Here is a 16597-nt window from a genome sequence, read left to right as displayed (position 1 = left end):
TGTATTCTTGTGGACACTTGTGCTGAATGTTTTGATACAATGCTATTGAGCGCCATATGCAAGCTCCGGAAGAGATTATCAGCGTTTCCTCTGCTGAAGGACGATGACGATGGTTTCCTAAAGACAAAGGAACTGTTGAGAGTCAGGTGCACTGGAAAGTGGAGTGATCAGACACCCCCTCGCCCAGTCCAATCGGATTTGTGGATTTTTGTGTTTTGTTACATGGGGGGGCTGGATCTTTAGTGAATAAGGGTATCATTACTAGTGTTAGAAGTTTAAGGCAAGGATTAGATTTTGACTTTGCAAGAGGAGAGGGGAGTGTTGCTGTTTTCTTTACTTAACTGGCTGGATGTTGTTCTGCTGATCCTGACTCTTTAACTTTGCTCCTCATACCTTCGTGAGGGTGCTCCAGCTTACTCTTCTGGCGGGAGAGTGGCTTTTCTGACTATTAGAATTTTGTGCTATAGGTATTCCTAGGTTCATATGATATTCTGAATTTTCATTGATCTTATTTGCGAATGTTCTTTTGTCTCTTCGCCCATCCACTCACTTATGGCTCGGTGTGAGATGTTATTGTGAATTACTGTAATGATGTTTCTCTTGTGTGATGATCTATGATTCAAGCTGTATTGTACTTGAGGAGCATTCACAATTTCTTAATTTTAGATAAAAGCAAGTTGATAAGTAACCAGAGTTTGTCATTATTAATGTCATTTTGATTATAGTGTTGAATTATTTTCTTGTTTAGGCCCTCATAAGATTAGGATTCTGTATATCCTTTGCCAATCCCTGACTACTTTATAATGTCCATCGGAGAGAGAGGACCAAATAATAATATGAATATTGGTGACCTGTTCAGTTATCATGTTTGAAATTACGCAGTGGAAGGGACTGGTAGATGTTGAATTTGGTTTCTAATGGTAAATATTTGGCAAAGCTCCTTTCCGTTGCATCAAAGGTAATACAGTAAAAACTATGCCGGAAGGGGAAAAATGAAAAGTTATAAAATCTGTCAGGCGCACTGACAAGTTTGACTCACAGACTTCACAACATATTTGTCCTTGTGCAGGTGGAAGCAACTGTACGAGCCTGGCAGAAAAGAACACTCCTCCAATATAGTATTAGTTAAAGCTCATCCATTTATAGACGAGAAACATCCAGAATTACAAACATTTAGCATACATAACACAAAGTAGGGGGGACATACAGGATCATGTCAAAAATGGGTGTATATTGGTAAATCGGTTTAAAGGGGATCCTAAACTCATTTTTGTACTGTTGTGACGGCGCCCATGAAGAGCAACTCTCTAGTAGTGTGCAAAGTGTCTTTTATCATAACTTTCATGGGAGCCACACTGCTTCAACCTTCCCTGATAACTTTCTATCCCCTGCTGCCTGACTCCTCCCTTTCCAATTCCCTGACTACTTCCCTTGCCCTGAATTCTCTTTACATGTGGGGTCCTAGTGCCCTCATGTTATCATACTAACACAACATTACAATTTTCATTCATATGTAAAATATTTTTTTTCTTTACGTGTAACTGAGAACCACTAGATGGATGATCACCAACATTTTATGGCACAGAGGCCTTTGGTTATTCTTAAAAGTCATTTCTTCATTTGGGTAAAGTCTTCTCAGCCATTTTGGATACATGAGGCACCATGTGAGTGTCGAATGTGCATGTCAAAATATCCCTATAATGTAAAAAGTGTGCGATCAGCCAAGTGGGTATGCATGAACAGTAAGGCCTGATTCACAAAGGGCTTTTGCACTCATGGCGAAGGCCCCTTAGTCATGGGAGAGTCTCCACATTTGGGGCTGAATCTCCGTGATAACAATTCTCATTGCAGAGATTCCACCGCGAATAAGAAGACATCCCCATGACTATGGAACCTCCGCCACGAGTGCGGAGACCTTTTGCTAATCAGGCCCGTAGTGCGCATGCACTACGAGTTATAAGTACACACTGGACACCCACAATAGCTTTACTCCTAATATTTGCAAAAACATTGGGAGGAAGACAATGCAAAAGAAAAGAAAAATGGAAATAAAAATAAATATATACAGGTTGGAAGACCTAATGGTATAGTGTCAACTCACACCTATGACTACCTGTCCCTAGCATGTTTGACTGCTGGATAGGGTTAAAGACAAGGCCTTTTTTTCTGTATTCACTTGCCTGGCCAGGACAACGATGCTAATCACGGTCCCCCTACCTGATCCAAGGACCATTAGACAAGGCTGAGAAGGAAATTTTTTAAATCCCCTGATCCAAGGCAGGGAACTTAAATAATTCCCAACTAAGCCAAGGTCCAGAAAGAGAGATGTCATCCATTCCCTCCTGCTTTGCCCTAGGACAGAAGCCATTCCAAAATTATATCACGGGTAGCTTAAAGCTGGCCAGTGTGTGCTAAGCAGTGAATTGTGCAGTGGTGGGTGACATCTGCCTGGCTCCTCCTTAGTACTCCTAAGGATGTGAAACACTGGGGAGCAGTTCAACTGCCACACTACCCTGTAAACTGTTCCCAATTTGGCAAAAAGGAACCGCTCAACAAGCCTCTGGCTTTTTTTTTTCACGGTGCCCCTCACTCTTGGACAACACAAGAGGAAGGAGGCATAAGCCTCTCTTTCACACATGGGAAATCAATGGGTAAGGAGGGTGTTTCCCTCCTTCGCTCTGTGGCAAGACAAAGCGATTATAATACTCCTTGCTGCAGGCAAGGAGAAGAGGGGCAGAGTAGCACACAACTACTGGGCAAAGCAAGGGCATTATTTATTTCACAGGCCCCAAAACGCTTGGGTAATGCCCTCTCTAAAGAGGTGTTCGTAACAAATCCCGGCCTCTTCACACCACTTTTTTTACCACTTCCAAACTTTGTAAATTATAGCCGAGAATGGGGTACAGAGGTGGAAAAAAAACAGTCCACCAATCCACAGACTCGTTTAATTTTATACAAATTTCTCTAAAAGTTCGCAAACACCTGGAGATATTTAGTTTAGAAAAACGGGCTGCCTTGCAGTTTAAGTTGCAAACCCGACCTAATGTTGCAGGTAGAGGGACACACCTAGGTGCTTCATGGCCAAGGCATGATGTCAAATAGAGGAGAAGCAAAGGTCACACAGAGGACTGCAATGGCAGGATAGGGGCTACAGAGTCGGCAGGGTGTTGAGGCAAGGGTCCACCATAGAGGGGAGGTGGCGGGCACGCAGAGTGTCTGCAATAAGAGCAGGTCACATATAGGGGCTGCGGTGGCGAGACAGTGTGGCAGGCAATGGGTTTGTGTGGGAGAGGAACACAAGGTGAAGGCAGTCCCTCAACTCATGAATTTCATGACTTTTAAGTTTATATGACAAAGCCACCTGTAACGTGATAGTCAACCTTAAGTCCCTTTCAACTTTTTTGGGGGGGAATATGTTTATGAATGATGAAAAGCAATGTAATAATTAGATTAACATAGAAAAGCTGCCTTAGCTCTGGAACATAATGCATTAGCAGGAATGTTTTACAACAATTCATGACTTAATGACCAACAATTAGGTCACTCCTACATGCCAAATATTACTCCAGCGAAAGAGTGTAGCCTCTTTTCAGTTCTCTGATTGCATTCTATTGCTTGCTTTCAACTCTATTGCTTGCTCTCAATATTCAATTGAGAATCATTCAGGCTTTAAGGTCGAGTCAGTCAGTCGCTAAAGCTCTATGTCACTCACTGAACTGAGTCGCCTCAGTGATTAATTTATTTTCAAGGTTCTTGGATGAGATGAACTAACCCTGCATACATCCTGCATTTACAATTGTCACACAAAGAGCAATGAACATATACAGGTAAGATTCTAGACATAAACTGAAGTGAATTGATTTTCTGAATAATTGTCATTCAGAAAGTAATATTGTTTTGTATCAAAGGGTCAGATTTGTCAAGCCTTTGTATCAGTGCAGTGTCACAAACAATGATACAAACTCACACGAAGGCTTAAATTAGGGTTTACTTTCCAGCGCAAATCTATATTTGAAGTATCCCTAAAGTATCTCAAAGTAGCGCTTAGCACTGCTTTGCACTCTTTCGCGTCAATAGCGAATACTATGGGTGCCACCACTCCGTTCCACTCTTATGTAACCACCCATATGGGCATATCAGCAAGGCGATGCGATAAAATTATCGCCGCTTTAGCGTCCGTTTTTGGACGAAAAGCGGCGATAATTTTATCGCCCTATCAGCATGGACACGCTAACGTGTGAATCCATGCCTTAGCGCCTGTTTCCTCAATGCCTAGCTTTGCATCGCTAATGAGATGCAAAGTGGGCATTCCTCCCCAAAATAACTGGAGAAATGTCGCTAACCAACATTTCTCCAATTATCAAGGTGTGCTAACATGCAGAGCGATAAGAAAAGTAGCGCTAATCGCGGTTATCGCTACTTTCCTTGCGCCTGCTTTTATTCTGATTTAGCCATATAATCCAATGGGAGGTGGATTACATGGCTAAATCCACCCTGCCCTATCAGCAAGGTATCGCCGGTCGCAGTGCTATTATCACTGGATTACCAGCGATAATCGCACTGTTTTGTGGCTAAAGCATGGATTTCTATCGCTTGGGAGATAAACGTTGCTGATAGCACGCTATCTCTGCGATAGAATCCAGCGTTAGCCTGCGATAATTATCCTCGCGCTAAGAGCGCTGAGCGATAATTATCGCAGGCCCTTGCTGATATGCCCCATAGTTTTTGACGCAAAGCCTTATCTACTAAAAGGGTAGACAGGACTTTGTGCCAAAAAGTAAACATTCCTGAGGCAGGAAGAAAGCTTTCCTTTCGCTCCAACTTTGAAGTGCATCAAAAATAAGTAAGTCTGGACAGATTTTCTGTTCTGATCACCTGATGATTTTAAGGGAGTATTACCAACAGTTTTACGGATCCATGTGTTGAAGAGGTGCTCAATGTTAGTGATGTCGGTGATGGCCGGATACATGCCACATTTTCTTGATATCACCTTAGTGTCAGTTTACATACAATGAATCTAAATGGGAACCTTACACAGTTGCTGGCAATCCTGAAAGTCTGACAAGTTCCCATCAACGTTGGGCATTCTTTATGTATAAGATGTTCAATTACCTTATTTCAGAAGCTCCTTGACGCTTTTAGGCAATGGCTTTCAATAGTTGACCTCTCAACTTAACGCTAAAGGCTGATGGTAAAGAAAAGTGCCCTGCTCCACTTATCTTGTAGCTCCACCTAATTCTGCCCCTTATTCGCTATTCTCTCGATGTGCCACCCGCCATTCTTCCTTTGTATCTAACTTTATGTCTTGGAATCTGTTTCTTGTTTTGACTGACATTTGATTCCCATAGCTGACGCAGTATATTTTCTTTGTTATTGTAGCTGTAATGTGCATGAATAGGCAAGGTCTTACGTCAGGAGGAGGCTTCTTCTGGATTAAGGAAGGACACACTGTGGATTACTAGGACCAATGAATAAGACATTCACACATCAAAGCAGCACAAAATACTCGCGTAAACAGTAAATAAAGGGTTTACATTAAATATACCATGCTACCTGCATTGTAAAATATGTGTATATTAAACATAGTAAAAACGTAGATATCATTATACTTGTTTTAGCAACCAAGATTTATTGTGCCAGAGGCCAGGAAAGTATACACTTACATTTTTCTATGAATTGTGGAGGTTCCTGATAACGAACAGCAGCCAAAATCAAAAACAGTATGCATGGCCAAAGAACCTCTGAGAGACACAGGATCTGAAACAGATCAAAGGGGGTAATATTAGTAAACAAATCAGTATAAGTGAGTACGTTAGGTGATAACATTAAATACAGTAACACATACATACCTGTCAGGATGCTTGGCATAGGGCACATTCATGAAAAATGGATTTGCACAGAGTTAAAGCTGCAATATGTGTGATTTATTAAGACGTATATTTCTCTCCTTTAGTGAAATATGTCCCTGTTTTTACTCTTCTTAAAAGCCTCCCACTGCATGGTCCTCACTTCAACCCCACTGGTTAGCATTTGGGGAAAAGCAACTATATATTTTGTTACCCAACATTGACACCAGTGCGCCTGTGAAGTAACCTAAACAATTCAAAATAAAGGCTGCTGGCAGCCAGGTTAGTCTGGAAAAGGAAACACCAAGAAATGCCAGCCTTGCTACAACCCGTAACTAAAGGATAAAATAGGTGCTAAATCGTATCTCCCACAACTCACCAACTCAAAATAGTTTGTAAATAGAAACATCCCTCTCATCAGAGCTACACTTAGGAGATATTCTGCTTTGAGTTTTCTAGAGCTTTAGCTCGTAACTCAATGCAAAGGCTTGTGGGAAGAGAAGCCCTGGAATGGATTGGGAAAGTTGTGCCGACACACCGCTTGTTTTTCTTCGCCTTCTGTATGATTCAGCTTCATTGTATTGAAGGTGCTCCAAGTTTTACCAAGACATTTGGGGCCGCAGCTTGGGCTCTGATAAATTGGAGTCATCTAAAGTGCAGAGCATGGAATGATGCTTGTTAGGCATGATGGAAAATAAACGTTTCTTACTGTTGTTTCTAGGCAGGCTCTGCTCATCCACAGTGAGTGTGACATCCTACCTCATCTTTGTTATCCGGCCCATCTCTTGTTCTGCACATTTTTATTCGGCCGGTGGCGATCACCATCTTTCTCTTGAAGAACCAGGACCTCTTCTGTGCATTGACATCCAACCTTCCCTCTTTCATGTTTTGCGATTGGCTATCCAACCAAGCTGGGAAGTGCAGTTCAAAGAACTAAGCTGAAGTCAACGTAACACCCTGATTGGTTCTGACCATTTCGAGTCCTCATTACCTGCCCCGAAAAGACTTATAAGACACTGAAAAAGCCAAGATAAACTTCCTGAAGTCTGTAGGAAGTATGGCATTTTAATTTAGGCTACAGTTTCGCTGGAGGTGGCTTCCTACTGAGTCTCCCAAAGTGGGAGAATTGATACTTGATTAGAAATTCAAAAATACTTTACATTCCAGTGTAGAGGATATACTTTCAAGACACAGAAACTTGCAGATGTCTGTGTTCCCTAACAGCTGGAGACAAGCACTAGGCTCCGAAGAAGCCTTGCTGCTGTGAAATGGCCATGAGAATGAAGAATGTGGACTGCCCAGCAAGAAGAAGAGTAGGACGAAGACCAGCGTACATCCCAGAAGACTGAAGCTCTGCACTTCGATAGAATGAATCTTTATATAGACATGGAATCCTAGCAGCCTAAAAAGCTAGAATCACCAAGTACAGATCCAATAACTGAGCAAGTGTTTTTCTGAGCTATGTGTGCACTATCCCTCATGTACTCATACCTTAGGTCTACCTATTGCCATTTCCAGTGGAAAACAGAGGATTTGCCCCTTTACTCAAGAACTTGGGTTTGTGTCTGAGTGTCTGATTTGCTGCAACAGGGGACCCTGATTCTGGAGCCATTTTTACCTTCTCGCTACAGCTCCAGAAATAGTTCTGTTTAAATATGCATTTGGATCTAGACCATTGATTGCCAATCCTAGTTGAGACTGCACATGCCCGTGAGTCGAGTGGATGCACCATATTTTGCAAGTAACACCTCTATCTGTAATAAGCTTATTTTGAGGTAGAGCCTTTGATATCTGCTATCGGAGGGGACACCTATGTCAGTGCTAGCTCCTCTCCATCACACACACCCTTAAAAATCATACCCGGCAGGTCTTTCTTTAACTGGTCTTACCCCATAAATGTGCCCCACTGTGTGACACGAAAGATCTTTAGTGAACCCAACCTTGGTTCCCTAAACTTGATGAATTTGGGTGGCACCCTGTTCCAATTTGAGTGGTGGGTTCTGAGAACTCAAACTTAGATTCTCCAACCGACTAAGCTGTTCACCCTTTCACCCAGAGCCACAAACACAGGTGGTGAAGAGGGTAAGCTCGCCATATATATCATGTGACTATCTCTTTGGTCCCCTTTGCTCCATTGCCTGTTTAAAGTGAACTAACTTTAGCTTGAACCAGCGAGTCTTGAAGGTTCCCAAAAAAACCCACTGCAGAGCATAACATTGGCCACGGGTCTCATTGGTATAAGAATATTTAGCACACAGTGGAAAACCACTATCTATTTGGGAATATATATGTACTCCAGAAGCTGCTGAAACTTTCTAAGTGTTTGTGTGCCGCTTTGTTTTAATTGCGCGGTTTTACATACCTATAAAATATTATTCCTCTTAGAAGTTCTAGCATTAACTGAACTTTACATTTATTGGGTTTTATTAAGCCTGTCATGTTGGATCTTAGTTTTCAAGCCATCCCTCCTCATACTCTGATCAGTGTTGCTAATCCTTGTGAGTCAAGTGCCCAAAGAGAGTAACTTTGAAACCAAATGATGTGTACTCATACTGGTAGCACTGGACTGCCAGTGATAATCCAGAGTACCCACCTTGTATACTACTCACACGTCACTGTTTGCCCAGCACTAGAAGAACCAGCCTCGCATCAAGTGGCGAGATCACTAAATTCCACACTTTGGTAAACACTAAATAGCTCTCAATAAGGTTCAGTATGTTTGTCTGGAGGGCATTTAATATTTCTGAAAGACAAGCTGAGATCACTGTACACTGAGCAAGTCCTCTGTAGAGGAGTTAAAAAATAATACTTAAGGCCAAAAGGTTGAGAGATCATGTTCACTTAAAGTATCAGCTCATAAACTGCCAACCTTGTCCTCTAGGTCAGATAGGAGAGAACTTCCAAAGCAGATGAAGGGACAGTGCAGGCTCCTCAGAGTCAAAGACTAGTTGTAGCCAGTTCCCACAGTACACAAATCAAGTAAGGACATCTGCTGCTTTTCTGTGACACCCTTGCATCTCCAAGAGCCACTGTCACTAGAAGAGCCCCTGATTTTGACCGCTAAGAGCTTAAATGATTAGAGTTTTAGATGCTTAAGACAAAAGTTTAAAAATATGAGAATAGCAGAAAATGTGAGTGGGGTCAGCTCAAGAACTATCAGTACGTAACGGTGAGGGCAGGGATGGATCAAGACAGAATGAGAGTAAAATAAACTGGAACATGACAGAGAACTTAATGTGTTAGACGGGGTGACATCAAAAGCATCTTCTTACATGTTATAATTCCTGCTTTTGGTAGTTCACCCCTGATTCAGCCACCTGTCTTGTCTACTTGCCTGCATTACTGTTTATTTTCAAGCTGGAATACTCTATGAAAAGGTTGGGCCTGGACAACAAGACAGTGGGCTCTACTGAATCACCTTCCTGTCATGCTTTTGTCCAGCATCAAACAAAGACCTAGAACTTATAAGGTTTGTGCAGCTTTCAGCGGAGAAGAAATCTTGAATGTGCTCCTGTTCAGGGCTTCACTGTGCCTTGCTCAGGGAGGGGCCTTCTGTTTGTCATGTTTTATGCCTATGGGTTTGTAATGATAAGTCCTCTTTAATGTAAATTCGAATTTATTTTTACAACTTATAAAATGCCACTGTAAGAAAGTTGCATTTTCCTGCTCTTAGCCTTTTGTGCCTACAGCCTGTCTATGACCAGTATGGAGTGGGTGACAGCTGTACTTTGTGTATACCCTCTAGACTGCCACACACAAAGGACTCTTAGGTGTGACTTGATTGATCTTCCTGGGACGATTGGAGTGAGGAGCTTACACTTAAACTGAATAGGTTGTGTACTGACCACACATAAAGGGCTGTACACCTCCCTGTCGTGTGGCTGGAGCCAGGGCAGAAAGAAAGGACCTCTGTGCATTTCAAAGACACTTCAAAGACACAACTGGGTATGACAACTGGACACCTGAAAGCATCCCTTCAGAACACTTCTGAACCTGAAGATACCATGCCAAGAAGGAGTAATGCACTGCTGAAGGACTGTCACTCTGCTGGACCGCTGCTCTAGAAGAACTGCTTTCTGCTGTGCTGCCTGCTGCCCTCTTTCCTGGGGTGAGAAGGACTGGACCTGCCTCTCCTGTCCCCAAAACCCAGAGTGACTCCAGGGGCTAGCTGGCTCAGCTCCTGATCCGAAGTCTTGGGGGCATAACAAAATTCAACTCACCCAGCTCTGACACCGAGGACCATGGGAAATGGGCCCGAGGTGTTCTGCTACAGCACCGATACATCCTCTGCTGTGAGAGCAGAATCGTCACATCAACACCATTGCGGTAGCAGGACTGGCGCATCACACCCAGAACCAGCACATCACCACCAGAATTGCTACATTGAAACCACCACATCGCTGGACTGCAGATAGACGATTGACGCATCCCCTCAACTGTGTGGAGAAATTCAGCCCATTGTCTTTGGACATGGTGCATCGCCATTGTTGTGTGTAGAAAATTAACGCATCACCTTGACTTCAAGACTGACACCAATGCATCGCTTGTCTGGACCCTGCATATTCGCTGTTGTGACCAGGATCAAGGTAATTTTGTTCAGGGGCCTTGTGGGGTCCCTGTATCCAGACCGTGGTACATCGTGGTCAGCCTGAACTTTTGACTTTCCCCCAGTCGAGCACGACTAGATACCTGAAATAAGTGCTTACTGCTTCTACATGCTATTTTCACATTTAGGGCCATATGTAGGAAGCCTAATACCGGTCGGTAACGGCCGATTTTCGGTAAATATCCCGTTACCGACCGGTATTTAGGCTTTTGGTATGTAGGGGGCACATTTCAGGATTCGGTAATTTACCGAATCGGTAAAATTACCGATTCGGTAATTTTACCGATTCGGTAAATACCGAATCCTGAAATGAGATGTAGGGGAGTGTGTCGTTGGTGTGGGGATTCGTTATTTACCACCAACTAAAAGTTGATGGTAAATGACGAATAGCTGTAAAAAAGCATTTTTGTGCACTTTGAAGTGTGCAATGTGGCAGACATACATGCCCTTAGGGCATGTATGTGCGCCACATGTGCACACATGGACGAATCAGGGGTGCAACAGGGTGTCAATGTGACACCCTGCCACCCATGATGATGCCTCCCCCATTACCGATTCGGTATTTACCGATTCGGTAATGGCAACTGGCTTCCCATTCATTCCTATGGGCCTCTAGGCCCATAGGAATGAATGGGAAGCCAGTTGCCATTACCGAATCGGTAAATACCGATTCTAAAATACCGACACTTACCGATTCGGTAATATTTTACCCACATTACATTTACCGATTCATAAATACCGAATCGGTAAAATTCGGTATTTAAGAATCGGTAAATGTAATTTACCTACATATGGCCCTTAATCTTTTAAAATTCATATCTTGACTTCTACTTATGGACGTTTGTTTTGTTGGTCTTATTTTATTTATTAAATGATGAGCTAGTTCTCTACAACTTGGTGTGGAATCTTTTGTGAGGTGTTTTCACTGCTTTACTGTTTGAAGTGGGACACCCCCGCGCCGCACGGCCACCAGCTGCTGCGTGTGCCCATTGCTTTGCCCTCTGCCTCGCTGCCTGCCTCGCTGCCGGCTGCCGGCTGACTCCGCTGTTGTTTGTTTTGGTTTTGTTTTTGCCGTCATTTGTGCCTGTTATTATTTTCTTTGTGCCCGTGTTAACGTACTGATCTCCATTTGTGCCTGCTGTATTTTTATTGTTGTTTTGTGCCAGTGTCAGCGTTTTCCTTCCTGTTTGCCCGCCTACCTCGCCGCCCTCCGTCTTCCCTCCCCGCTCCCCGCTTCCCGCCACCACCGCTGACCCCGCCCCTTTTTTCCTTCTGTTCCCTCCCCGCTCCCGCCTCCCAGCTGCTCCGCCCACCCGCGCACTTGGCCTTATATGGCGACCGTGCGACGCAGGTGAGTGTGACCCACTTGTGGGACACCCCCGCGCCGCACGGCCACCAGCTGCTGCGTGTGCCCATTGCCTTGCCCTCTGCCTCGCTGCCTGCCTCGCTGCCGGCTGCCGGCTGACTCCGCTGTTGTTTGTTTTGGTTTTGTTTTTGCCGTCATTTGTGCCTGTTATTATTTTCTTTGTGCCCGTGTTAACGTACTGATCTCCATTTGTGCCTGCTGTATTTTTATTGTTGTTTTGTGCCAGTGTCAGCGTTTTCCTTCCTGTTTGCCCGCCTAACTCGCCGCCCTCCGTCTTCCCTCCCCGCTCCCCGCTTCCCGCCACCACCGCTGACCCCGCCCCTTTTTTCCTTCTGTTCCCTCCCCGCTCCCGCCTCCCAGCTGCTCCGCCCACCCGCGCACTTCGCCTTATATGGCGACCGTGCGAACGCGCAGCGGTCACGCGCAGCGGGCGCACCGATTGTGCGCCAAAGGCAAGCCCGTCTACGCCCGTCCGCGCCTGAACCGCGCCCAGTGCCAGGACCCCTGGACCTCGAAGACCCCGGCCGACCCGCCAGACGTACTCCGCCGCCACCCTCATCGCACTCAACACCGGCCAACTCCCAGATTGCCATCAAGCTACACCACGACGCACCCACGGACCTTTCAGCTGCCACGCCTGCAAATTCACCTGCATCCGGACCTGCCTCGCACCAGCAGCCGCCAAGTCGAACACCAGCAGCACCCACCTCAAGTGCATCCTGCTCAACACCCGCTCCGTCCACAGACACGCCATCGAACTCTGGAACCTCCTAGACGCCACAGCCCCTGACGTTGCCTTCCTCACAGAGACCTGGATGAACGCCTCTTCAGCTCCCGACATCGCCATCGCTATCCCGGAGGGCTACAAGATCGTCCGGAGGGACCGCAACGCCAACCAGATGGGAGGAGGCATCGCCATCATCCACAGGAACACCATCCGCATCACGACCAGCACCGACGACACCCTGACCACCGCCGAACACCTGCATTTCCAGATCCACACCGACCCGAACACCACCCTCAGAGGCACCCTGATCTACCGACCCCCGGGACCACGCACACAATTCAGCGAGGACATCGCCGACTTCGTCAGCCCGCATGCCCTCCCCTCCGCCGACTACATCCTCCTGGGGGACCTCAACTTCCACCTGGAGAAGAACAACGACCGCAACACCAGCACCCTGCTCGACAACCTCGCCAATCTTGGACTCAAGCAGCTGGTGTCCACCCCCACCCACCTCGCCGGACACACACTCGACGCAGTCTTCTCGTCCTGCACAGACATAGACTTCAGCCACGCCACAGAGCTACATTGGACGGACCACAGCTGCGTCCACTTCACCTTCAAGAGAACGACGACCCACCACCACCAGCAACAGGCCGCCCGCAGAAGCTGGAACAAGATCACAGCAGACCAGCTCGCCACCTCCCTGAGCCAGCACCCTCCTGCCAGCTCAGCGAACCCCAGCCAGGCCGCCGACAACCTCACGAAGTGGATCAGCAACTGCGCGGACGAACTCGCCCCGCTGAGGACCCCGCCCAGCAGACCCGGCAGCAAGAAAGCCCCGTGGTTCACCGACGAACTCAAGAGCTCCAAGAAGAACTGCCGAGCCCTCGAGAAAGTCTGGAGAAGGGATCCTACACCGGACAACAGGACCACCTTCAAGCTGGCCACCCGGAAGCACCACCAGCTGATCCGCGCCGCCAAGAAAACTGCTTTCAAGGACCGGCTGGACAACAATGCACACAACTACAAGGAACTCTTCAACATTGTGAAAGAGCTATCCAACCCCAGCGCAGGAAACAACGACATCACCCCATCGCAAGACCTCTGCAACTCCCTCGCTTCATACTTCCACAACAAGATCGCGGACATACACAACAGCTTCAACAACCAACCAACGCACACCAAGCCCGAACAACCACCCCTCACCACCACCCTCCACGCCTGGACCCCGATCAGCACCGAAGACACCATCCGCACGATGAACTCCATCCACTCCGGATCACCGACCGACCCCTGCCCTCACCACGTCTTCAACAAGGCTGACGCTGTCATCGCACCCCACCTGCGAGACATCATCAACACATCCTTCGACACCGCCACCTTCCCTGAGAGCTGGAAGCACGCCGAACTCAGCGCTCTACTCAAGAAACCCACAGCGGACCCCACCGAACTCAAGAACTACCGCCCCATCTCGCTCCTCCCGTTCCCAGCCAAAGTCATCGAGAAGACCGTCAACAAGCAGATGGCCGCCTTCCTCGAGACGAATGGATCCCTCGACCCCTCACAGTCCGGCTTCCGAGCCAATCACAGCACCGAGACCGCCCTCATCGCCACCACCGATGACATTCGAGCCCTGATGGACAAAGGAGAAACAGCGGCCCTCATCCTCCTAGACCTCTCCGCAGCATTCGACACTGTCTGCCACCGCACCCTAGTACAGCGCCTCAGCAACGTCGGAATCCAGGACAAGGCGCTGGAATGGATCATCTCCTTCCTCGACGGAAGAACACAGAGAGTCCGTCTACCACCGTACAAGTCAGAGGCCACCGAAGTCATCTGCGGCGTCCCTCAAGGATCCTCACTGAGCCCCACCCTCTTCAACGTCTACATGAGCCCCCTCGCGGCCATCGCACGCCAACACAACCTCAACATAATCTCCTACGCCGACGACACCCAGCTGATCCTCTCCCTGACCAACGACCCCGCCGCCGCCAGAGCCAACCTGCACGAAGGGATGAAAGAGGTAGCCGAGTGGATGACGACCAGCCGCCTGAAACTGAACTCGGACAAGACGGAGGTCCTCATCCTGGGCTCCTCACCCTCCGCCTGGGACGACTCCTGGTGGCCTCCCGCCCTGGGCACCGCACCCAAACCGACAGACCATGCACGCAACCTGGGCTTCATCCTGGACTCCTCCCTCTCCATGACCAGGCAAGTCAACAACGTCTCCTCGGCGTGCTTCAACATCCTACGCATGCTACGGAAGATCTTCTGGTGGATCCCCACCGAGACCAGGAAGACCGTCACCCAGGCCCTCGTCACCAGCCGACTGGACTACGGCAACGCCCTCTACGCCGGTACCACCGCCAAGCTCCAGAAGAGACTCCAGCGGATCCAGAACGCCTCAGCCAGACTCATCCTCTACATCCCACGAACCAGCCACATCTCCGGACATCTGAGCGACCTGCACTGGCTCCCCGTCAACAAAAGAATCACCTTCCGCCTCCTCACCCACGCACACAAAGCCCTACACGACCAAGGCCCGAGCTACCTCAACAGCCGAATCAACTTCTACGCTCCCAAACGCCACCTCCGATCAGCCAACCACGCCCTCGCCGCCGTCCCCCGCATCCGAAGAGCGACTACAGGAGGAAGGTCCTTCTCCTACCTGGCCGCCAAGACCTGGAACTCCCTCCCGACCGACCTGCGCCTGACCCAAGACCACCTCTCCTTCAGGAAGAAGCTGAAGACCTGGCTGTACGAGCAGTAGCGGCACCCCCCCACCCCCAGCGCCTTGAGACCCTACGGGTATGTAGTGCGCTCTATAAATGTCTTTGATTGATTGATTGATTGATTGAAGTGTTGCACAAATACTTTACACATTGTCTTTTGAGTTAAGCCTGACTGCTCTGTGCCAAGCTACCAGAGGATGAGCACAGGTTAATTTACTGTGTGTTTGTGACTTACCCTGACTAGGATTGTGGTTGCAGATTGGACAGGGTGCATACCTCTGCCAACCAGACACTCAATTTCTAACAGTCATCTCCCTCTGAACCTACAAAGCTGCTTAACTCTTTTCTGTCTGTTTATGTTAGGGGGTGTTTAGTGCCTTTCTGATTATCATCAACACAATGTGCATTATCATTATCAAGATCTAAACACATTGATCAAGGATGGTTTTCCCTAATAGGGGGCTCCTTCTAGCTGTGACACTCTAAAAGAGACACCTTGAAACTAAATATTCTCTGGAGAGTGGAGAGTGGAGAGTGGCATTGTGGTCATTGGGACGAGATACTATTTCCACAGGCAATCTTGAAGGGCATGAATCAGACCTACATTGCATATAGTCTTTGACATTTCCGCTAAGTAGAACAAGACCAATCTCAATTAAATGGGGATGATAGTGACACGTCTGAGTGAATGAAGTATGCATTCATGAGTCAATTTGAGATCACTCCCAACAACTATCACAACATTTTAAGAATGTCTGTAATAGTGATGAAGATGCATGGCAAACATTGCAGCATGAAGGGAAATGAGACGTTTGATGATTGTTTGAACAAGAAGAATGGATTGCAATGTACTGGATAACTTGTTGAGGAATCAATATCGATATTCAGTGTACCTGAGATTCCACCTTACTGCTCTCAGATTTTGGAACCTATGCAACCACCATATCTTCTGACAAGTCATCTAAAAGTAGGGTGATTTACAAGGAACACTAGTCAACCAAGCAATATGTGACAAAATAGTCTTCAACAACATATCCACATGTCTGAACAAACAGCAGTAACAGTACCAGACCCCAGCTGGTAAAGACACCCACTGGTGAATGAGTCCACCAGAGTTACAGGACAAGGATGTTCAAAGCAAAACACAAGATGTCAGCTATCACTGTCACCTGCAGGCCACAATAGATTGAATGTCCAGAACAAAACCGCCAGCATCACAAATACCCAGGGCCATATTCCACAAAGAAGAGGAGTCCACCAGATCATCTACAGACCCAGGACTAGTGACAATGAATAGTGGCAATGTAGACCTTTGAGTTG

The 16597-nt window shown here is 47.0% G+C and overlaps 1 protein-coding gene across 1 annotated transcript in view; it reads right to left on the bottom strand.

Annotated features, from left to right (window-relative positions):
• ABCA13 (ATP binding cassette subfamily A member 13) overlaps positions 1-16597 on the bottom strand; it is a 2655493-nt gene that overhangs the window by 2558233 nt on the left and 80663 nt on the right. Inside the window, exon 2 of the mRNA XM_085606362.1 lies at positions 5664-5757. Coding sequence (XP_085462488.1) covers positions 5664-5757 — 94 coding nt within the window. The remainder of the gene's footprint in view (positions 1-5663; positions 5758-16597) is intronic.

Source organism: Triturus cristatus, chromosome 5_2, assembly GCF_964204655.1.
Source record: "Triturus cristatus chromosome 5_2, aTriCri1.1, whole genome shotgun sequence".
Lineage (NCBI taxonomy): Eukaryota > Metazoa > Chordata > Amphibia > Caudata > Salamandridae > Triturus > Triturus cristatus.
Note: the sequence above shows the minus strand (reverse complement) of the source record. Positions and strands in the feature narration are given on the sequence as shown.